At 42.4% G+C, this 24414-nt stretch overlaps 1 protein-coding gene across 1 annotated transcript; it reads right to left on the bottom strand.

The window, feature by feature from the left end:
* Positions 1 to 5293: 5293 nt before the first annotated feature.
* Positions 5294 to 23858, bottom strand: FXN (frataxin). Its single transcript, XM_018555642.1, has 5 exons — positions 23727 to 23858; positions 20055 to 20152; positions 19767 to 19887; positions 8041 to 8138; positions 5294 to 5533 (listed from the first exon to the last, which is right to left on the bottom strand). Exons 1-5 carry the CDS (start codon positions 23847 to 23849, stop codon positions 5392 to 5394), a joined length of 582 nt encoding a protein of 193 aa, XP_018411144.1. The 5' UTR covers positions 23850 to 23858; the 3' UTR covers positions 5294 to 5391.
* Positions 23859 to 24414: the final 556 nt, after the last annotated feature.

Here is a 24414-nt window from a genome sequence, read left to right as displayed (position 1 = left end):
AGTGGGATGCTGGTGCCATCATTAACTTTATATGGTCACGCGGTCATATTTCGTCAATGACCTTTGTTTATGTGGAGCTGTGGGGTTGAAAAATGCCCTGGCCAAAGCTGGTTAGGCTGGCACTGTCAGCTTCCTTCCTGGTTTGGATGAGCTCAGGCTCATCTGTAATGCCCACCAATGACTTCATGGCATACTTAGCATTAACTCACAGAAATCTGTGCTTATCATGCAAGGGACACTTGGTTGTGTCTTCTCCTTAGGCCAAAAGTTACCATGAGTACAATGAGTATCTGCCATTAATATCCAGCATTTAAGCTGGGTTCATGAGAACATACACGTTAGCACACAAGTTACCGAAACAAGCAAAACCCGTGCTGCGTTGCCATTAGAAACAACCTGCACCCAGGGCGTATTTACTCTCTCTGCTGCCCCAATGCCAGGTTCCTCAATACGTCCCCCCTGTATGCAGGCTGCATACAAGTGTTCTCGGCAACATCGCCAAGATCACTTGTACAAAACAAGCAGCGGCTTCCCCATTGTACATTTAGCCCTGCTTGCCAAAATGGGGGGGGGCGTGGAAGCGGTGCCAATGAATACAATGCACCGCCACGCCCCCTCCCGCCCCAAAACGCGGGGGGGGGAAGTTTCACAGCGATCACGGTGTGTTCCAGCAGCTGCCGCTCTGGTACGTACACGCTTTCGGTGTGAACAAGGTCTAAGCCATGGCCTAAGAGCAAATGTCTAAGCAGGTAGCATGCCCCCAGCCAATGACCCAGGCAGTTACCCAGGAATGTGTACTCCATCTTCCCCTGGTAAAACTGTGTACTCCAGGTGATAATACAGGAAGGTGTAAAAGCAAGGGGTGGAACGATTGTTACATCTGAGAAGAAACAAGGGGATAGTCTGGTACAGAAACAGAACTAGCTGAAGGGTACTTCTTCACCCCACATCTTTATATAAACAAGGAGTGGGATGCTGGTGCCATCATTAACTTTATATGGTCACGCGGTCATATTTCGTCAATGACCTTTGTTTATGTGGAGCTGTGGGGTTGAAAAATGCCCTGGCCAAAGCTGGTTAGGCTGGCACTGTCAGCTTCCTTCCTGGTTTGGATGAGCTCAGGCTCATCTGTAATGCCCACCAATGACTTCATGGCATACTTAGCATTAACTCACAGAAATCTGTGCTTATCATGCAAGGGACACTTGGTTGTGTCTTCTCCTTAGGCCAAAAGTTACCATGAGTACAATGAGTATCTGCCATTAATATCCAGCATTTAAGCTGGGTTCATGAGAACATACACGTTAGCACACAAGTTACCGAAACAAGCAAAACCCGTGCTGCGTTGCCATTAGAAACAACCTGCACCCAGGGCGTATTTACTCTCTCTGCTGCCCCAATGCCAGGTTCCTCAATACGTCCCCCCTGTATGCAGGCTGCATACAAGTGTTCTCGGCAACATCGCCAAGATCACTTGTACAAAACAAGCAGCGGCTTCCCCATTGTACATTTAGCCCTGCTTGCCAAAAGCAGGGCTAAATGTAGAAAACAGCTACCCACCCGGCGCCCAGAACTGCATGTCCCAGCCATCGGGAGATAGGAATTCCACACCCCTGCTGCCCCTCTACACCCCTGCTTCCCCAAGGCCGGGCCTCGCTTGGCCTTGTGGGAAATCCGGCCCTGCTGGCACTGCAGCACTTTTTTTTGCTTGTAGTGGTAACACACATGCTAACATGCATGTTCTCGCAGTGCAATGGCGTGAACCCAGCCTAAATGTAATGCCGCCCAATTTACTTTACAAATGCATATGCGCTTTACAACAATATAATGCACAGTAATGCAATACATACAAGTATGTGCTCCATTTTTGTTATGTTTTAGTGTGTTAGGGAGGCCATTCAAATGAATGGGCTGCCTTAACACAACTCACGTCAACGCACATTGTGTCAATGCACAGCAATAGTGTGAACACAGTCTAAAGGTTAGGGAGGCTCTAACAAGTTCCCTTTAATACTGGATACTAATGGCAGTTATTGACGCACGCTAATGCTTAGAGCTTCCTCTGACAGCACTTCTGCTTTTGAGAGACAAGGGAACTGTAATGTATGGAGAATTGATTTAAAAGTCAATATGAGTGTCTGCAGGCAAAGCTCAGCATATGAATATAGCAGCTAAAGATTTCAATGCTCACATAAACCTTTTTTTACTACATAAAATATTGTAAAAAATATATATTTAAGAGTATGCATAAACTTTAAGAGTATAACTATTATCCAGATACTAATAGTAACTAAAGCTGGCCACACACCTATAGATTATCTGCAGATGTTCTATGGTCAGATGGAAAAAGTGCCACAGATTCCTCCATCTACACTAAACTGTGACGATGGAGGAATCTCCCACTGGGCCAAGCTTCAGTATCTTGCTAGTCGGCCCCGCTGGCTCTCAAAACACCTGAACAATGTCTGCATCCAATCAGATTGTTCAGTATTTTGAGAGCCAGAGGGGTTGAGGAGCAAGATACTGAAGCTTGGCCCAGTGGGAGATTCCTCCATCCACACAGTTTAGTGTACATGAAGTAATCTGTTGCACTTTCTCCATCTGACCATAGAACATCTGCAGATAATGTACACTGAGTGGCCAGATTATTATTATTATTATATTATTATTATTACCACCTGACGTTTGTAGGCAAATTAGCTATAATTAGCTATAATTTTGCGCTGAAGTTGCTAGAGGGCCAGACCATTATAAATAGGGAAGCAGGTTGTTTACCACGACAGTAGAAGTGATTGTTTTCTGAAGATAAGGGGAAACAACGCGATTTAACAGCCTTTGAATGTGGGATGATTGTTGGCGCTCTGAGCCATGGAGCGAGTATCAGCAAAACAGCAGAATCCGTTAGATGTTCAAGAGCAGCTGTTGTTAAAGTGTTTAAAGACTGGATTGTTTTGGATCTTCAGCTTGCCCTGCCCCTTTTGATAGTGGCTGTTATTTTCTTTACTTTCCTTATCCAAACAGGCTTGAATATCTCTTTGTAGATATGGTGATGCCATGCTTTTCTTGCTGTTTAAAACAGGAAGGATGGAAGAAGCCTTCTTCTCTGCAGCTTCCACATGTCTTCCCAGGTGATGTGGACAATGCTTTATTGTCAATCGCAATACCTGGGCAGGAACTGGCATTGAGCAGGTGGGTTCTCAGCAGTTAGGCTTCTCTGCCTGCATGATGATGCAGTGTTCAACAGGGTAACAACACTGCACAGTGCAAATTTCTTTTTTATAAAATTTTTATAGATATAGAGGGGAGACAAATTGCACCTGATATTATGCAGTTTACTTTATGACATTATGATTAGGGATGGTCTCGATGTTCGAGTCGACCAACAGCTCGAACTATCAGGGCGCTCGGCGAGCTGTTCGCCCGCCGAGTGCCCCACAAGGCACTGCGCACCGCAGAGTGATTTGTGAAGCCCTGATTGGGTAAAGCAATGCACCTGACCGCAGGTCAGGTGCAACACTTTGCCCAATCACGGCACAATGCACTGAAGAGCATCTGAAGTATTAATATAATTAGGATGTCTTTCATTTGTTTCTGGCAGCAGTTTCCTACCTGTTTTTATAAATAGGTCCCAATGAGTCACCTGGTCTTACAGTAATCTAATGCTAGCCATACACTTAACAGTAAACAATCAATTCAAGATTTGATTGTTCCTTTTCAATGACAATAGAGGCTTTCTGATCGAACTGACCACTTAGTGCAATCGATTTCTGAAAGCAAAAATTCTTTAATTAAATGGAGTGTTATATTAAACATTTATAACGTTATGCTTATGCTACGCATAGCAGTTACAATGTGGGTCCCCGTTATGCATGTCAACAGCCTGTTTCTCTTCAGGTCCATTTAAACCAAAGAGCTCTATAGCCGTGTGTTGGATTAAGGCAGACCATTCAAGCGATGTGCTCGAGCAAATCCCAACAAGCCTAAAATCATACCTACAATGCACAGTAGCTGTGTTGGTACAGTGGGGTGCTATTCAAAATGAATGCACCTACACATGTATTGTGCGTTACTTCATGTTGTAGTAACACGCATAATGGTGTGGACAGGCCCTTTTACTACAGGAAAAACTTTGCCCCAAAACAAGTTGTTTTTTCTTTTTAGAGGAAAGTTTTTAATTATTTTTTTCTAAGCAATCAAAAAGTCCTGCACATCAGAAACTAATGATTATTTCGACAACTGCAGATTTTCAGGTCACCCAAGTGCTGTGTAAAGCGTTCTATTAGAGTTCTGTTTCAATGCAACATCTTCCCCTTGGATAGACTACTGACAGTTGGGCTGTCCTGCTTCACTCCTGAGTGCGTTGTATTCATTATTCTTTTTAATAAAGCTATATCCTTTTATTGCATCAGGTTGGTGGACTTCTGCTTTGTATTTACAATATTTCAATACTTGGGCTATCCCTGCCTTAAAGCTAAACTGTGGGTTAAACATATATTGTCTACATACAAGACATGTGTATTGTTAGTTGAATCGTGGTGTCATTTGTGTACTTCCTCCACATACAGTATGTGCAGTAATCCAACACAAATCAACTCCTGCACTTTGCCTCTGTGCAGGAGAGTTTTTTTAATAAAGACCTATCACTATTACCCTCTCTCTGCTTATGCAGGGTGACTGGTCTTGTATTCACTGCCTCTGTAGTTTTCTTTAGGCAGCCTGTGGTTTCTTCCACAACTCTGTTCTCTGCACAGGCTATGTATAAGACAGTGATGATGTCACTGCTACTTTTAAGAGTTAAAAATCTGGTTTGCAAAGGCATTTGGTGCACACAAAGAGGGGTCACCTGCTTTGCAGTTATTGAGGAATATATTTGAATGAACATTTTGTGTCTGGAGTTCAGCTTTAAGAAGCTTCAAAACCTGGCTTTCATCTCCACTTCACTGTTAGCACAGAGTTGAAAGGACAGAACTGTAGAACTGAACGTGTCAAAGGTGTGTGCAACTATTCTTTTCCTGAAATATTAAATAGGAACATTTTGTAATGCAGATTTCTCTTTGTTGCAAAGTCCTCTGTAAGGACGTGCCATAATTGCCATATCCGAAATGATAATGATTTCTTTAATCAAACACCTCCAAAAAATATTTTTTCATATTTAGTTTTCCTTTTATACCGAGACCAATTGTTTCTGGTAAAGATGTTTTTAAAACACATGACCAGTCATGACAGCAAGATGGGTGGGGAAAAAAAAGAGGCCTTCCTTATTTTGCTGAAACAGGGAATACGGTACATGTATAAATAAATAGCAAGTTAAGAAGACTGAAGACTTTCATACAGAAACTATATGTAGTAGTCATTTACAACAGAAATATTACAGAAGCTGCTGACTTTGTGTCATTGTGCATATAATATTGTCGATAGATCTAATTTGGTATTCAGTGCAAGGGAAAGTTCTTGCTCCAGTAACTGATGAAGAGACGATCCATCGTGTGAATAAATCCACATTGTTCCTGTCCAGTCATATCGTTTTGGTCCACTGGAAAATAAACACAGGAAACAAATAAGAACAGAGTTTCTAGAGCACACAGAACAGTACAGACATGGTCAGAGAATCATTGAGATATTTACTTTACAATGTGTATATCTAATACAGTAAGAAATATGGTAGGTGCTATAATGGTTAACATTTCATGTTGATATTTATTGTAGCCACATTATAGAATTTACCGCAAACCTAGTGACCATGGATTCAGGAAAATAAATGGATTGAATTAAGCAAATCGACTTAATGTAGATGTCACCAATCAGCCGCAAAGGCTAACCTGTGACTTGCGGTTCTCTAACCATGTAATCTCACCTACCTTGCTATAGTCTGCCTTGTTCTAGGACTGGGAGGTATAGGAATCACCGGAATTTCACCTGCTGGCCGATATAGCACCTACAGAGCTATTCCCTCCCAGCCTGTCAATCAACCCCACTTTTTAGCAATAGGTTCATTTCCTAGCCCAAGGCTCTAGGTCTTTGATACCTTTTGCATTGCTGCTTCTCTGTTTCGGACTTTGGCTTTTGCTTGACTACCCTTGTTCACTGCCCACCCTGACCCTTGACTTTTCCCTGTTCAAGAATCTGCCAGTCAACTGCGTACTATGCTCTAGTTCTATTCTTGGTCAGCTGGCATCTGCACAGATGTACCCAAAGGATGCAACCACCAGTAAAGTCCATCATTCCTCATGTGGTGCTCTGGTGAAGATATGGTGGGTGGACTTAGACTCTGCACCTCAGCCCTTTTAAAAGATAACACTAGCCAAACCTTTGTTTTGGCTTTAGTTCTCTTTTGGGCCACAGCAGCACATTTGCTAATGTTCTCCTGTGACGCGAAACTCAGCAGATAGTGGGCTACTGCCCTCTATATGCTGACATATGATTGACAGCTGGCTCTGCCCCTCTAGAGCCAGAGCCAGCCGTGCCTGCCCCCGTCCCTGTCTGTCCCTCCAATGAGCTCTGGAGGAACAAAGAGAGGGCAGGGGGGAATCCCTGTGAGGAGAGGTGACTGACAGTCAACGCTCTCTGCAGGGAGAAGCCATGAGCTGAGCGATTAGTGGCTCCTGATTGCTCAGTTCTCGAGCTATAGCAAACTATTGAGAAAAGTCCTAGGCTGTAATTGGTCTTTAGTTTTGTGCCTAGCGTCCTTCTCCTGCAGGTGGCGATATTACCCTACCATTCAGGATCTACGATCTGTTGCCTGTGTCCTTCAATGAACGGAGAGAAAAGGATTTTACGGTGAGTACAAAAATCCTATTTTTACTCTCTAAATAGTTTTCCTTTAAGGGCTCACACCCACACCCTCTTCCATGTGCAGATAGCACAGAGGGTCCACTATAAAGTATCTGTGACAATAGCTTTAATATGAATTTTATACATTTATTTCTGATATTGAAAGCCTCAGCCTTGTGTTATAGGATTATGTAGAACGTTCTCTTATGCTCCAGTGTGTGCGCATGCGCGAGTTGGGTTGCAGTGTTTTACCAATGGACACAATAATCTCCATTTTCACACACATAAATACAATAGAGTGGAGAGGAGTTGGAACCACTGTCAGTTTATTATTGCTGTCTGTGTCCCCACACTGTATGTTTTACCCACTGTATGTTTTACCTGATGAAGGGGATCCTTTGTGACCCCGAAACGTTCGTTGTTTTTTACCACGATGCACGTCAATAAATAGACGTATTTTGCAAATTTGGAGTGCCGATGTCTCTGCTTTAGCTCACGATTGTTACGGCTGCCACCCGTTGACTACCGCAGCACCCAATTCTTGAAGGGATTCACGCGGTCAGGAGTGCGATGGGACCATGGACTACCCATTAGGGAGAGTCACCCCTCTATTTGTCTTGGTGACCACTTATTGAGACAGAAAGTGAGGGAAAATCTAAAATTTTTAGTTATCATCAGAACAGAAGCTGAGGGAGAATTTTACAGTGAGGACACTTGTTCCAGTGACAACTGTTGTAAAGGGGATTTACCTGATTCTGGAGAGTCCTTACTTCCTGTTGTGTCTCGAATGGTAAGATTAAACTACTCTATTCCCTACTTATTCCAAAATAAAAATGAAAAGCTTTGGTTTTAGATAATCTTTAACTACTTGTATGTTTATCTTGATTGGCTTGTGTCTTCCAACCACCAGTACTGTGTGATATTATCATTCATATACAGTATTTCAATATATTAAAAACTCTGCGAGAATATTCTAAAATCACAGAGGTAAACAGACACGTAGTTCATTGCAGTGAGGACAAGGGAAACAAATGTTTGAGTGTGACTGGTTTCTGTGGGTGGCACTTGCACTTTTCCCCTCATACCCTTCCTTCAAGAGTAATGATGACGATTATCATCAATCTGGAAAGAATTATACACATTCCGAAATAATTTATATTCCATATGAATACCTATAAAATGCATTAAAGGTTTTCATTTTTGTAATAAATAACATATTCAAAAGACACTGCAGATGATCTTTAGGACAGACAGGAGACCCTTACGTACCTTGAGGGAGATGATAGCCAGATCTGTCTGTTTGGTGTCTGTTTATTGATCACATAGGTTCCAACGTCACTGCCAACATTTACTGTAAGTACACCGTTCTAGTGGCAAAAATACAAAAACAAAATATGGTTACATATCTGAACAAACTACCGAAAGATAATAATACGGCAACCTTCACAATACTATTTCTTAAATTTGAAACATTGATCTTGATTTTACTGAAAATAACTCGGGATAAAATCAGAGTTCATCTTCTCCACATGTTCACACAAAGGATAGAGAGATGCAAACATTGCGACTTTTGTATTTACTCCATTTCAATTATCTTCAGATCAAAGAGATAAGCTACAATATGCATATGATTTATATGGCTAAAGCAACCTGACAAGACAAAAAAATAAGTATTTTAAATAAAATGTGTTCCTATTTAACTCCTACTCCTTGGTGTACCCAAATAAGCCTTAAATAACTCAATCTTTCCCTTCTCCCCATAGCTACTCTATTCATATTCTTGATCAGTTTTGTTGTTTATTTTCTATTTTTCTAACAATTAACATTCAAGCTTTTTTTTCTTTTACATTTGCTTTCTAATTATGTTTAGGCACATTACAAAAGGAGCCTCAAAATGCCTTAAAAAAAATCGATCAAAATAGAAAAAAAGTGCACTTTTAAGTTTTGTACTTTTTTCTGTCTATAGATTGCGTAGAAAATAAGATACGTTTTACACAACATTGTCACTATAAAAAAGCCGTACTTATCCTAAAAGTGATATATGTATTACTTTGGTTATTTTTAAGTTACTGCTGAATAAACAGGCCCATAGAAGAAATTTAAAAATTGCTCTAGCCCATAAGGGGTGTACAGATGTGAGAGCCGAAATGGTTAATATTTTGCATCACAATTGTAAACAGATTGTTTTTTCTGTATGAGAGATTTCCAGCAAAACTTCTCAAATTGTTGCTGAATTATATTCTGTATACTACGCCATACTGTACCTGCTGTGTTACACATATGTTATACAATTCATACAATTCAGTGAGACACATTAAAGCGGACCTTTACCCCTGTCTTTAAAAGAACAACAAAGGAACCTTTAGAAATGTTTAGTAATGACAATCTACAAACACATACTTCTAGATAATTGCAGGTTTTGTATTCTTTGCATACCTTATTATTTTTTTCTTTTTCCTCTTCCTCATTCTTCTGAAAGTGGCCATTTTTGGTAATGGCAGGTTACTAGATCTTCCTTTACTTTCTAGAACTCTGGCACAAACGACCATGCACATCATCTCAGGGGAAGAAAATGCCTTTCCCTGAGATCTCATGAGATTACAGATGAGATTTCCCAGCAATGCTCTGCTGATGTAACCTTCCCAGGATGTAACACTTGGGCACATTACATCATTTGGGCCAAAGGGACCAGGAAGTAGATGAACTCTATTTGTAAGTAAAATAAAAATATGTTTAACAAATGAATCTAAGATGAATTTAAATCAGCATGCAGAGGTGCATGCTTATGTGATTTTTAGTGAAAGCGGGTAAAGGTCCACGTAAGACCCTATTCACACTGAGCTACATCCAAAAAAGCACTTTTTTCAGAGCGATTTTGAGCTGAGCGACATTGAGCTACAGTGCACATTTTGTCGCGCCAAGCAGCGTGACTTTTCACAGGGACTTTGTAGCTGCTACATTGGGCTGTAACCAATCAAAAGCGGTCTTGATGTGACATTATGCCTTCCTTCTTATATTTCTGTGCAAAAGTGACACTTCTGTTGCGCGATGTAGTGTGACAATGTCGCACAATGTTGCTCAATGTTGCGCAATGTCACCCGACATTGAGCTACACCATTAAAGTCTATTGGACCAAATCGCACAAAATCCGCAAAAAAATAGGTCATATTCGAGCTACAAGCTTGAGCGACGAGCTACAGGCGACATTGAACTGTGAGATGTGAACAGCTCCATTGAAATGCATTGGTCAAGCTACATTGAGCTGATATTTAAGCGATTTTGGAGCTGAAATCACGCGATAAATCGCTCAGTGTGAATGGGGTCTTAAGGTGGACCTTTACCCCTTTTCACTAAAAATCACAGCAGTATGCAGCTCTTTATGCTGATTTGAAATCATCTTACATTCATTTGTTAAACAAACATATTTTTCTTTTACTTACATTTATTGTTTTTCCACTTCCTGGTCCTCTTGTGCATTAGTGATGTAATCTGTGCCCAAGTGTTGCATCCTGGGATGGTTACATCAGCAGTGCATTGCTGGAAAATCTCATGAGATCTCATGGAAAGGCATGTTTTCCCCTGAGATGATGTGCATGGTCACATGTCCTAGTCACATGTGCCAGAGTTCCAGCAAGTAAAGGGAGATCTGGTAATCTGCCCATAATAAAAATGGCCACTTTCAGAAGACTGGGGAAGAAAAGAGAAACAAGGTATGCCAAGAATACAAAGCCGGCAATTATCTAGAAGTATGTGTTTGTAGATTGTCATTACTAAACATTTCTAAAGGTACATTTGTTGTCATTTCAAAGATCAGGGTGAAGTTTATCTTTAAGACTAAGACATTAGATTGGAAATTGTACAGTTCAATACAACAATTGTTTTGCATTGTATGCCTCAATCATGCAGTTTATGGCTGAACTGAGAAGCCATAACATGCATTATCTAATTGCCAGCATGTGGGAAGTGCTTTGTGACCATTCAGCATTTACTTTGCTCCACTAAATTATATGGAAGTCAGTGTAATCAAATAGAGAAGTGAAGTTGGTTCATGTAGTGAATGATCTCTGTGACTACAGGGGTATTCTCTCATTAAAGTGGACTTGAATTTAAAAAAAATGACAATTTGCTGTGAAATTTGCTAGATAGGAAAAATCTAGAGCTGTCAATTTTGCCCTAACAGATTTACCGTTTGTCTTCAATTCCTTCTGAAAAAAATATCAGATCATTTCCTGGTATGTAGGGTATGCCAAGGTACTCCAGCACAGCCTCTTGGCTGTATATTTGCAGTGTGAGATCTAAGGTACTCTGACTGCTAGTCTCATAAGATTTGGTGATATCACTACTGTTCTGCTACTGCAAGAGGCTCTGACATGAGGAAACGAAGCCCTGTCTCTACTAAGATGGGCCCATCTGCACAGAGACACAGTGTAGAACAAGGCAAAGTTAGTTAGTAATGGGGAAACGATCAACTGGAGAGAGACCACAGGCAATACTGGTGACTAGTCCTTTGCTTTTCTCAAGACAGTTCAATTCCTCTTCAACATTATTTTTCAGCAAGAATTCCCGCGTAGTCTTCAAAGGAGAATTATGAGGCGAGTGAAAATCACTCAACCTCATAGTTCGAGCCGAAGTGTGACAATTACACTGTCACACATCAGCTCAATAGATCGGGAAGTGAGCGAACACATACTGGCACTCGCTCACTTCTCGATCCTCTCCTTGCAGAGAGCCGTGACTGTCACTCACGGCTCCCTGTGGGATTCCCCCCTCCCCTCCCTGATCCTCCAGCGCTGACTGGCAGAACGGATGGGGCGGGTACAGCTGGCTCTGCCTCTAGATTGGCAGAGCCAGCTGTCACTCACGCAGCTGGGTGGATCTCGACAGTAGTGTCGGGATCCACCCCAGGTTCGGCGGTCTCAGTATACCGGGAGCTGTAGCTCGCGATATACTGTGCTTTGGGTGAGGGGAGGACGCTAGTTTATGTCCTCCCATGACCCTTAGGAGAACTATGCGGAAAAACACTTACCCCATAGTTCTCCTTTAAAGGTAATTTAGTGAAAATGTAAACTATTTAAAGGAAGACTAACTTCTCATTCCTGCTCTAACAGTAAAAGTTAAATTCTACCAAGAACAATTATTTGCAGTAGTATCCACACTCCCAAAAAGTGTGGAACACCAACGGATTATGCAAAAAAGCTAGCGTGTCTATTATAATGGTTGGCTTTATCTAGGATGTATGTGTTCCTAGTACCCAAAACAAGACTGCTAAGGTGCACAAAGGCACACATAGTAAGAATACAATATTCTCTCTGTTCACAATTTAGTATCACCGTCAAGTAATCCAAGGCTAGTAATAATCAGCTAAACACTCTGTCCTATGACTCAATGCTATAATGCAATTGGCATAAAGTCATATCCTTAGAGAAGCAACATTAAAGGCTATCCGATGCTATAAACAAAACAAAGGAAGATATTGATTTCAGTCCTAAACAAAACTAATAGCACACAATCATAACAATCATGTATTGGGGGACTTAAATCAGACTGATCACTGCTAGCTTATTACAAGTCTCTGGGACCCCAGGTTACACAATAAGGATAGCCGTGCAGTTTTTTAACATCTATACATTGCCCTAATATGGGCGAAATGACCCAGAAATGGCGGTAAGCAGATCAATATGAAAATTACTGGAACAAATAAGATATCTGCCTGTGGATTTCATAAGTGTGTGTTGCTCTTTTTTTTGATAATGCAGAAAGACACAATAACAGTCCCTTACATTTCTATAATGGTTAATGGCTTGGGAATGACATGGGAGAAAGGGAAGAGCAGGGGAGAAAGGGATCATAAGGAACAAAATCATGCTGACCAGCAATGCCTTGGGAAGTTATAGGACATCATTCCATTAATACAGTAGTATATTAAAGTGGACCTTTACCCATATCTTTAAAATAATCACAAACACATCTTTAGAAATGTTTAGTAATGACAATCTACAAACAGATACTTCTAGATCCAGCTTTGTATTCTTTGCATACCTTATTTCTCTGACAGTGGCCATGTTTACTAAGGACAGATTACTCGCTCTCCTTTTACTTCCTGGATTTCTGGCACATGTGACTAGATATGTGACTAGGACATGTGACCATGCACATCATCTCAGGGGAGGAAAGTGCCTTTCCCTGAGATCTCATGAGATTACAGATGAGATTTCCCAGCAATGCACTGCTGATAACAAGGCAATCCCAGGATGCAATGCTTTGGCAAACTGGCATTTTGCACTTTTAAAGCAGGAAGTAAATGCTCTGCAAGTGTAAGTATTTCATAATCACAGCATTTTACACCTGACATGTCTATGTTATTATTAATCATCATACATAGAGGGAATGCAATGGTAGAATTAGATTTTTGACGTCTCCTTTAAGAGTTAGATGACGGCAAGGCAGTAAAGGTGACCAATCTGCTGAAGCTAGGTGAGGGGGTTATAAATAAAATGACAATGGTTTGGAGGGGCTAAATCTGTAATATGCCTAATACAATATAGGCACTGTGTTAATCAAAATAACTACAAAGTGTACAACTACACATGGTATTTATGGCAGTGGGGCCTTTATTAACTTGGAATACCATTATGCAGAATACAGCCAAGCACCAAGCCTTCCACCAGTCACTTTTTAAAGAAAGAAAAGTGCATTCTGTTATAACTTTTCTTATTACTATTACTACCTTCTATTAATATAAAGTCAACTTATTCTGCCCTTATTAACATCACATGTAACAGCAGGCAAACACTGCTAAGACGCAAGGGGGTTGATTTACTAAAAGCAAATATTCTGTTCACATCGCAAGGGAATTTTCCTTTAGCGTAGTGAATACCCAATTATGAGCTTGGAAAAAAAAAACAATATTTTTTTCTTGACATGATGGGATGATAGAAGTCAGCAGAGCGTTACCACATTCACTAAGCCAGCGCTGGACAAATTCCAGGTGCCGGGTAACCAATGCTCCTTAAAATGTACAGCGGATGCCTGAATTTTGCGGTTTTCTCTAGTTGTTGTCAATGGAGCTGGCTCCTAAAAAAATATCTTCCTGGCGCCTGAATTAGACAGTTTAGCTCTTGAATTCCATATTAATATGTCCACCTCTCAACTAAGCTGTAATCGAACTCAATAATCGGCTAACTAATCGATTTTGAAAATAATCGTTAGCTGCAGCTCTAGTGGGAAGATTTCCTTGAAAAGGGAAAATTCCCTTGCTGCGTGAACCAAAATTTCCACAACACAAAGACGTGAATGTCCCAATTGTTAGAGTTTACCGTCCAATAATCTATCGCTGTCCTTTTTAGGTCTGATTTTTAAAGGACATAATGTATCTTCTAACTGAATACTGAACATGTATCTCCTACTTCGCTATAATGTTTAAACATTAGAAAATGCGGCCCCCCCCCCCCCCCCCCCCAACACTCCTCCTGTAGCATTAGATACTATTGAAGGAGAATAGCCATGAAGGAATATTCCAAGGTCAGTTATTCTAACTGTTCCATTTGCTCAATGAACCAACAGCGGAGCTGAACTGAATTATAGACAACAGTATATCCAGCTTAGTAACAAAGAGCCTTGTTGTTTTGTAGACTGGAAAAATTGACAAGTCAATGTCACAGGAAAGGATACCGTTACAGGGAAAATACCGCAGTTCTACTGTAAGGACATTCATTCTAATAAAACAGTAAACTACCTGTACAAATTAATACCAAAATATCTGTGAGAAAACAAACACAAGTTCCATGAAATTTTAAAAATAGAGAATATTTTACAACGCTGGGTAAGAGTGCCACCAATCGGTGAATTCTGTAATTGCAACTCCACTGAAATGTCTTACAATACATTGACCAATCTCAATAAGCTTCTCACAGCAAGGTATCCGGTCTCAATTACAGGAGTTACACAAAAGCTGTATTTGAAAGTCTAATATTGTAGAGCCTGTGAAGCTCACTGTATATCCAGATGTATGTAGGTGATTGACATACACATTCCTTCTGGTCACATTAGAGACACATACACTATATTGCCAAAAGTTTCCAAATCATTGGATTTAGTTGTTCCAATCACCTCCATGGCCACAGGTGTATAAAATCAAGCACCTAGGCATACAGGCTGCTTCTACAAACATTTGTGAAAGAATGGGTCGCTCTCAGGAGCTCAGTGAATTCAAGCGTGGTACCGTGATAGGTTGCCACCGGTGCAATAAGTCCTTCAGTGAAATGTCCTTGCTACTAAATATTCCACGGTCAACTGCTAGTGGTATTATAACAAAGTGGAAGCAACTGGGAACAACAGCAACTCAGCCACGAAGTGGTAGGCCACGTAAAATGACAGAGAGCGGGGTCAGCGCATGCTGAAGCGCACAGTACGCAGAAGTCGCCAACTATCTGCAGAGTCAATAGCTACAGACCTCCAAACTTCGTGTGGCCTTCAGATTGGCACAACAACAGTGTGTAGAGAGCTTCATGGAATGGGTTTCCTTGGCCAAGCAGCTGCATCTAAGCCTTACATCACCAAGTGCAGTGCAAAGCGTCAGATGCAGTGGGGTAAAGCGCGCCATGGGACTCTAGAGTAGTGGAAACGTGTTCTCTGGAGTGACGAATCACTCTTCTCTGTCTGGCAATCCGATGGACGTGTCTGGGTTTGGCGGTTGCCAGGAGAATGGTACTTGCCTGACTGCATTGTGCCAAGTGTAAAGTTTGGTGGAGGGGGGATTATGGTGGGGGGTTGTTTTTCAGGGGTTGGGCTTGGCCCCTTAGTTCCAGTGAAGGGAACTCTTAAGGCATCAGCATTGATTGAGCTGTGATCTCATAACAAATGATCTTATAACTTGTCTCACAGCTCCTGGTTTGCACTGCTTTGCCCTATGGAAAGACTAATAAATGTCCCTCCATAGCATTCACAATGAACTCCATTCAAAGAATGGAATTCAAGCAGCACTACGCAGATGGTCCACCATAGAAGGTCCAGCAATATCTTCAGTTTTCAGTACACATTGGATGATGTTAGTAGGAAACCTAATGGAGCCTAATGGATATTTCTGGAAATAGAGCTGATGTGATTCAAGCAATTATTTTAATTATTTGCTCATGTTGCTATACAACAGCTTAAGAATTTAATAAACATTGACTTTCAGTCTAAAGGAAAGGGAGGAGTGGTAAAGTAGCTAACAAGAGCAGTGTGAACACTAAGATTTGGACATGCTTCGAGCAGCTTTCATGAAGCCTTTAAAGCATCCTTCAGCTCCAGTGTGGGAATGTTAAACTCAGATCTTAATAGGAGTACTGACCGTCACTTTACACTAGCTGCAAGCAGGCTTTTAACAAGCTTCAGTGTGTGATGAATGTAACGAGCCCCTGCTCGCTCGGTTCACTCTCCCGACACTCCTCTGCGACTACTGGATCAGATGTCAGACTGCAACGTCTGATTTCTCGGTTGTCCGATGCTCCGGGATTCGAGCTACAGCTATGTGCCTTTCGAATCCAGTTGTGATAGCTCAGAACAAACACCAGGCAGGCTGTATGTAAGTTCAAACAGGAATCTCCTTTATTGAATGCACACAACACACTTTTATACACAGCAGTTTGAACACCCTGCCCAAACCTCCACCTTCCTATTGGTCAATTGTAAAGTACCTTCTAGTCCTCACTTAGGTCCTATTGGCCATGCAAATGAGGACTTGAAACAGGGTCAGCAGGGATTGGTCCGATAGCTTGAATGGGAGGGCTGATATGTGTGGCCATGCAAATTAAGACTTGAAACAGGGTCAGCAGGGATTGGTCCGATAGCTTGAATGGGAGGGCTGATATGTGTGGCCATGCAAATTAAGACTTGAAACAGGGTCAGCAGGGATTGGTCCGATAGCTTGAATGGGAGGACTGATATGTGTGGCCATGCAAATAAAGACTTAAAACAGGGTCAGCAGGGATTGGGCCGATAGCTTGAATGGGAGGACTGATATGTGTAATGACACAAAGACGTCCCAGGAGATAAAGTATTCCAAGGACCATGACAATGAACTTTACCAAAGTCTGCTATCAGATTGTTTAACTACCTCCTGGCCAGCAGTTGTGTATACACGGCCGGCCGGGAGCTTCTTGGATGTAACTGGGCGTGTATACACGTCATGTTACATCCGCCCGCGAGAGCGGGAAATCGCCGCTATTTGAAAACAGGCAGCGATGCCCGTTAATATACAAGCGATCCGCCGGCTATATAGCCAGCGGATCGCTTGTATGAGGTCTCGTGACGTGCGCCCCTCCGCTCGCATACCTGCGAAAACGATGATTGCGCCCATTACGCCGCACATGTTACATATCGCCGCGATTGTCGGAATGAGAGCAATAATTTTAAGGCCATCAATCACAGATAACACCAAACTGATGAGCTGTAAAAGCTTTTAAAGCGTCGCCTATGGCCAATTTTGGGTATGCTAGTTTTTTGCGCGCGCAATTTTTAAGCTTGACATGTTTGGTGTCTATTTACCCGACGTGACCCCGACTTTTATATTTTACCAAAAAAGTGGGTAATATTAGTTGTTTTATAACATAATGTAAACAAAAGTTATTTTTTTCAAAATTTTCAGTAATTTCTCCTGAATATAGTAAAAAATAAAAACCCCAGTGGTGATTAAATGCCACCAAAAGAAAGCTCTATCTGTCCCTAACAAATGGTATAAAATTCATTTCAGTACAGCGTTGCATGACGGAATAAACGTCAGTCAAAGTACCGCAGCGCTGAATACTGAAAAATGGCCTGGACAGGAAGGGGGTCTAAACACCTGGTCTTCAAGCGGTTAAAGTGACAGTGAGCACTCTGCTTTTCCCTTCCCAAACTGGAGGTGAAAAGTGTTTTCAAGGCTTCATGCAAGCTTACCAAAAGCTCTGCAAATGCTCTGTAAAAGCTTGCTACATTACAATATAGTTAGCACAATATGTTAACCAGATTTTCTAATGCTTTGCTGAGCTTCTACATGACAGCAAGTTTCCTTTGAAAAGTTACATAGTATTTGGGGTTGAATAAAGACATACGTCCATCAAGTCCAACCCATTTAGGTCCACGCATCATCTCATTCTTAGGGATCCTGGTATCCCTGGATATTACGGTCCCTCAAGAAATTGTCCAAACGTTTCTTGAACAAATCTACACTCTTGGCTGAAATCACTGCCGATGGCAGTGAGTTCCAGACCTTAACCGCTCTTACTGTAAAGAACCCTCTTCGCCCATTGTGCTGGAATTTTTTCTCCACCAACTTTAGGTGGTGGCCTCTAGTCTTTGTAAAGGAGTTAATCTCAAACAGTTTGTTGCCAATGTTGCTGTCACCAGTGAACATCTTGTACATGAAAATCATATCCCCCCTTAATCTCCTTAATCCCAGTGTAAACATGTTTAAGGCTCCGCTTTCCGTCAACCATTGTGGTATATTATCGGTTGAACTATGTGTTTTATCACGTACGTCGAACCCGTTTCGAGTACTGCACTGCCTCTGGACTATACATCAAAAGCTTAACAACCCTGTAACTAGTTATCACTGATTGCCATCCACAAGCCAAACATATAAAGCTGGTGCTGATGTCACCACACTGTTGTATCCACAATTCAAACTCCACTTGGGGGCAGCCCTTTCAACCTCAACCAGGGGGTCTTGAAGCACATATGAAAAACAGAGCCTCCTGCTAATATCATTTATTAAAGACAATTAAGAATGGTACTCACAAACACGATGACAACATGGGTATAAACACCAATCCAGCCCTCCAAGATCTTTACGGCAGAGCTCAAATGGACAGCATAGCCAAACCAAGTAATCCACAGTCACTGGACTCTCCAGTGATGCAGTTTAGTGCTTATGCCTTTCAGGGGCAAGCCCCTCTTCTCTGCTCTGATGAAGGGGACTTGCTCCTGAAACGCTTAAGCCAGTCCAGTGACTGTGGATTACTTGGTTTGGCTATGCTGTCCATTTGAGCTCTGCGGTAAAGATCTTGGAGGGCTGCATTGGTGTTTATGTGCCCATGTCTTCATCATGTTGTGAGTACCATTATCCATTTTGAATTTTCTTTAATAAATTATATTACACAAGCAAGAGGTGCCCTTTTCTGTTTTTCGCCACTGATTGACATGACTGGGGTCACTTCAGGGTTTACTGGCTCAGTTGCCCTGTATACAATTATAAAGGTAAAATGTATAAGCAAGCTGAATATTAAAGTGTATTTCCACCTTTAGGATAACACCTGTTTTATACGTGTCACATGTTCCCTGTCACATAGCATAAAAATTGCAGCTTACATTTTACTTGCACTTTTCTGAAAACTCCACAACTGAAGTTTTCCTTTGCAACACCATGTTGAGGAGGGGGCTGGGGAGTTATGTTTACCATACTTAACCCTGTCTGTACTGTGCTGGCAGTTCTCATTTCAGTTGTAAACTAGATTTGAACACTGCCTGTCCTAATAAAGGGTTAAAGATTGAGAATCTTGACTTTTTGCATTGTATTGAGGAGGGGAAACTCAAGCTTGTCTTGGGGACAGCCTCACTTTAAAATTGTTGAATCTGTTTTAAAACCGTTGAATCTCATTCTGGCAGACACAGCTCCAACACTTTCCAGTGGTGTCACTGCTAAGCTTTACTTGTCCACACATTCCTATTAGCCGATCACTATAATGGTCAGCTATTCTGGTCAATAGGAGTCTGCAGGAGAAAGGATGGATTGGCAAAGCTTTGCCACCATCACAAAATGCTGAAGCTTTGTCTGACAAATGGCTCCTAGATATCAGGCCATGCCGGGAGCATTTTGGAGGCTGCTACAGGGATGGGGCTGCATTTTTCCTCCTCAACATTGCCTCTTTAAAGAGCATTTATCCACTGACTGTCAAACATACATTTTTAGAATTCTGGAAGATTTCTACTCCACATGTTTTTCTTATCATGAAAAGGTGATCTGGCCAGAAACGTACCCCAAAAGAGACATCATAATCGTCAGGTGTAAATGGCTGATCAGCCAGGTCCTCAAAGAACTCTGCAAGGGCATATAGTGTATCTGCCGCCAATCTTTCATATGTCGTTTCATCTAATACACTAGGAAATAAGAGAAGCACAGTTACCAGACAAATAAATAGTAGCTTGGAAAGAAATGACATTCTGAAATGGAAAAAGCAATCATATTTACATTCTCCAGTCATTTCTTCACTCGTACAATGCAGAAAAAGAAATCTGGTAAGAATAGCTCAGTGTCAACATATTACCTACTGCTTGTCAAAGTTCCTGCTCTTCTGCTACTGCATATTAGAATGTTTGTGCAGATATTCTTTATTGGCTGATTGGACGATACACATGATCTGTCCTAGAAATAAAAAAATACATATTGTAAATAACAGATATTTCACTGACATCTCTATCAAATTTAGTACAGGTGTGAATTGTACAATGCGAGGTTCAAGTGTCTACAAAGACATCCATAACAGGAAAGAAAAGTTTTAGAATCATTTGTACAGTGAGAGGTTTTAACTGAGAAAGAGGGGAAGATGTGCTTGCAAAGCGCAGCTGTTATTTGTGGTGCAGCCTGAAAAGTAAAGGAATAATCTAACTGGATGCTTTGGACAACACAGATATCTAAACTACAGAAACTTTTTTTTTTTACATAAGGTCCTAAATAACAAACATTTCCTAGATTAGGTTTTGTTTGCAGATCAGTCTTCCATTAAAATTCAAAATATAGAAAGTGCACTTATTTTTTCTGCCTCCCTCCCCTGACCTAACAGAGCCCAGTCTCCCTCTCCGCAGATTTAGAATAACTGAGATCCGCCAACCGTGTCCCCCAGGGATAGTTTACATTCTCTGCCGAACTCTTCTCGATGCCTGCCGAGCCTGTGCAGTAGAGCCCCATAGACCTATATGCAGCTTGTCTACCTCCAGGTGAGCTCCATAGATTTTTACAGGGCTCTAATGCGTAGGTGCCTCAGGCAGTGAGAAGAGAGTGGCACATAATGTAAACTATCAGCGGACCTGTGGGCATTGGATCCTGGTAAGTAAAAATCTGTGAAGGGGAAGGGTGGGCTCTGAGATGTTAGGGGAAGAAAGTCAAGTCTGAGTCATCTGATTCTTTAAACTGGCAGTTTTTGCTGAATACCCCTACATAGATCTTATTATCTGCCAGCTTTATAAAAGACATTGTATGCTGCTAACTGTATGTGATTAAAGTGCATGTTCGTGGCTGTAGGGCTACCCATCAGATAAGCCGCTCTACAGCCAAGGAGTGCACATGGAAGGCTGACAATGCTGCTTCTAAATTGTGACGCTGTGGTTTGGAGTAGTGATGAGCTGGGGCTTGGGAGGAGTGGAGAGGACGGTTTGGGTGATATTTTGAGATGAGGTGGGTGATGTAGTTTGGGGCGGAGTTGTAGATGGCTTTGTACGTTGTTGTTGTTAGCTTTTTGAATTTTATTCAATGGGCAACTGGGAGTCAGTGGAGGGATTAGCAGAGGGGGGCAGCGGACACTGCACGGTTGGCAGCAGCATTCATGATAGACTGAAGGGGGGATAGCCTGTCTAGTGGTAGGCCAACAAGGAGGAAGTTACAGTAGGCGAGGAGATAAATGGAGTGAATTAGAAGCTTCGTGGTTTCATTTGTTAATGGTTCAGAGGTCGAGTCAGCAAGATCTACATAGTGATTGGATGGGGGGCTGAAAGGAGAGCTCAGAATCTAGGATGACTCCGAGCACCCTGGTTTGATGGGAGCGGTTGATTGAAGTGCTGTTGATTGTGATGGAGAAATTCGGGAGAGGAGACACGGAGAGGAGGAAATATTATAAGTAGCGATGCACTAAAATGGAATTTTGAGACTGAAACTAAATAATGTGTCAGGCCGAAACCGAAAATCTTTAAAAAAAAAATTGAATTATTTAAAAATTATTTTATTTATTTTACTTTACTGTTGGGGGCTTCGGGGGAAATATAGGGGTCTAAACAGACCCCTGATATTTCCCTTTTACAATAGAAAAAGAGATTGGGGACACAGAGTCCTCAATCTCTCTTTCAGCCCCCGTTATCAATGAACAGGAATCCTCTATACTGAGTGTTCCTGTTCATTCATACATTGTCGAGATAGTGTGTTTACTATAACCTCAATTATGAATGAACAGGAAGTGATGTAGATTTATACCTGGGACATAGTAACTCATACTAGGTCCAGTTATTTACAAACACTCATCGATCAGCTGATCGGTGAGTGTTTGTATACCTGCCCTCCATTCTGAATCGGCTGTCACAGGAGGGGGGCGGGCAGTGGAGGAGGAGAGCTCCACCTCCTGTGACAGGTCAGAACACTCTCCTCCAGTCCCCGGTCTCGATCCTGACACAGGAGGCGGAGCCAGGTGTGGGAGGAGAGCTCCCCTTCCTGTGACAGATCATAGCCGTCACTGCCCTGCACTGCTCAGCATCCTGACACAGGAGGTGGAGCCGAAAGGTGTGGGAGGAGAACTTTGTCTCCTGTGACAGATCGCAGCGGTCACCGCCCCGGACCGCTCTCCATCCTGACACACGCCGGGCTTCACAGGAAGGATGCAAAGGTCCCCAGCAAGGCCTCAGCAGCCTTCCTGTGAATGGCGGCGCCTGTTTACAACGCCAGCGGTAAATCCCATCTGAGAGTCCGAACAGCCCACCATAGAACCTGCACAGTTTACCATAGACTCCACACAGCCACCTGAGAGTCCGCAAAGCCCACCATAGAACCTGCACAGCCTACCATAGACCCTGCATAGCCCACCTGAGATTCCGCAGAGCCCAGTATAGACCCTACACAACCTACAATTCACCCCGCACAGCCTACCACAGAACCTGCACCGCCACCTGAGAGTCCACACAGCCCACCATAGAACCTGCACAGCCTACCATAGCCCACCTGAGAGACTGCACAGCCTACCATAGACCCCTATAGCCCACCTGAGAGACCGCACAGCCCAACATAGACCCTGCATAGCGCACTAATTGCCATTATTTTTCCTAGACTTCTACTTTCAGAGCTAGTTATTAAGTTATTACTAAAACCAGTAATAATGGAATGCAGAGGCAATTATTTATTATGATAAAGAGTAGATATATTTATATAGTCTTTCAGATACAACCGGCCCCTTGAGGGAAACCATTATGCTGATGCAGCCCGCAATGAAGTTGCGTTTGACAACCATGGCATAGGAGGTCTATGTGATGTCATCAGGGTGGATTCACAAAATAGCATTGCATTTATTGCACAGCTCCATGTGATTAACGCATGCTACCACACAACGCACCTAACTGGTTATGATCCAGGTGTGCTGCCATTCATTTGAATGGCACCCCAAACGCACCTCTGGCCACAACGTGCTCGACCTCGCCGCAGTGCAAGGTACCACATTGTGGTGCAGCTAAAAAAAAGTAGTGCTTACACTGCGTGTTGCGGCAAGGTCGGGCACATTGCGGCCGGAGGTGCATTTGGGGTGCCATACAAATGAATGGTAGGACACCGGACTTCCTGCACTATAACACAGGTTAGGTGTGTTGTGCAGTAGCATGCAACTGTGTGATTAATGCAACACTATGGTGTGAATGCATCTTCATTTACCAAGATCAGAGTCAGTACCAAGTGACAATGGCAGTGAGGCTTTTTTTGTTGGAATGTCCAGTAATGTGACCCTGGTAAGGCGGGAACACCTTAGTCTATAGCCTAGGGTTGCTACCTATCATGGATTCATCTGGACAGTCCAGGTTTTGAGTCCTGTATGTGCTGTGTCTGGGTTTCAGCTGGCCTGAAACAGCACATACAGGACTCAAAACCCGAACTGTCCAGATGAATCCATGATAGGAGGTGGCAACCCTAGGCTATAACCTTCCCCTGCATGTCCTCCCTGGGTTCCCATAGTTATGTAATGTCATGTACTCACTCTGCATACAGATCTCACACACACTGCTGCACACAGCCTGGAATCAGTGCTCACGGCTCTCAGTTGAAGCGCAGACTGCCTAAAACCAGAGGCAGACCTCAATGCTCTACACACAGCCCACATTTTCCGGGGTCACACTCACAACGGAGTTTTTCGGTCCCATGGATCGGGGATCGATTGCGGGAGTCTAATACTGTATGAGCATTTCTGTACTCAACTTTTCACGTCTAGACAGTTTGCTGCGTGCCTTTGCTGCCATCTAGTGGTAGAGTTGTGATATTTCACATTCCTTGAACGCTGTTCCAATTACAGTACTAACCTGTGGTGGATGTGTATATTTATAAAGTACACCTCTCTCTCTCCTCTCTTCTTCTTTCTCTCTTAAAACTGTAATTGTTCCAATAACAGTGCTAACAAAACCTGTGGTGGATGTGTATATTTATAAAGTACACCTCTCTTTCCTCACCTCTCTCCCCCCTTCTCTCTCTCTCTCCCCTCTCTCTCCCCCTCTCTCTTTTCTCACCCCTCTCTCTCTCTTCTCACCCCTCTCCCTCTCTCTTCTCACCTCTCACCCCTCTCTCTCTCTCTTCTCACCCCTCTCTCTCTCAAATTCAAATAAGCTTTATTAGCACGACCAAATACATTTTAGCATTGCCAAAGCATATGGGGAGGTTATATGGGATGGGGG

This window comes from Nanorana parkeri, unplaced genomic scaffold, assembly GCF_000935625.1.
Source record: "Nanorana parkeri isolate BGI_ZX_2015 unplaced genomic scaffold, ASM93562v1 scaffold206, whole genome shotgun sequence".
In the NCBI taxonomy this organism is placed as follows: domain Eukaryota; kingdom Metazoa; phylum Chordata; class Amphibia; order Anura; family Dicroglossidae; genus Nanorana; species Nanorana parkeri.
The sequence above is the reverse complement of the archived record's forward strand: the minus strand, read 5'-3'. Positions and strand labels throughout refer to the sequence as shown.

What these genes read in the sequence shown, in the direction of transcription:
- FXN (XM_018555642.1), bottom strand. Translation starts at nt 23,849, where the DNA reads ATGTGGGCTGTGTGTAGAGCATTGAGGTCTGCCTCTGGTTTTAGGCAG. An exon ending in GTGTGAGATCTGTATGCAGA is followed by an intron (nt 20,153 to 23,726) that starts GTGAGTACATGA and finishes TTTTATTTCTAG; the next exon opens with GACAGATCATGTGTATCGTC. An exon ending in GGAACTTTGACAAGCAGTAG is followed by an intron (nt 19,888 to 20,054) that starts GTAATATGTTGA and finishes CTTATTTCCTAG; the next exon opens with TGTATTAGATGAAACGACAT.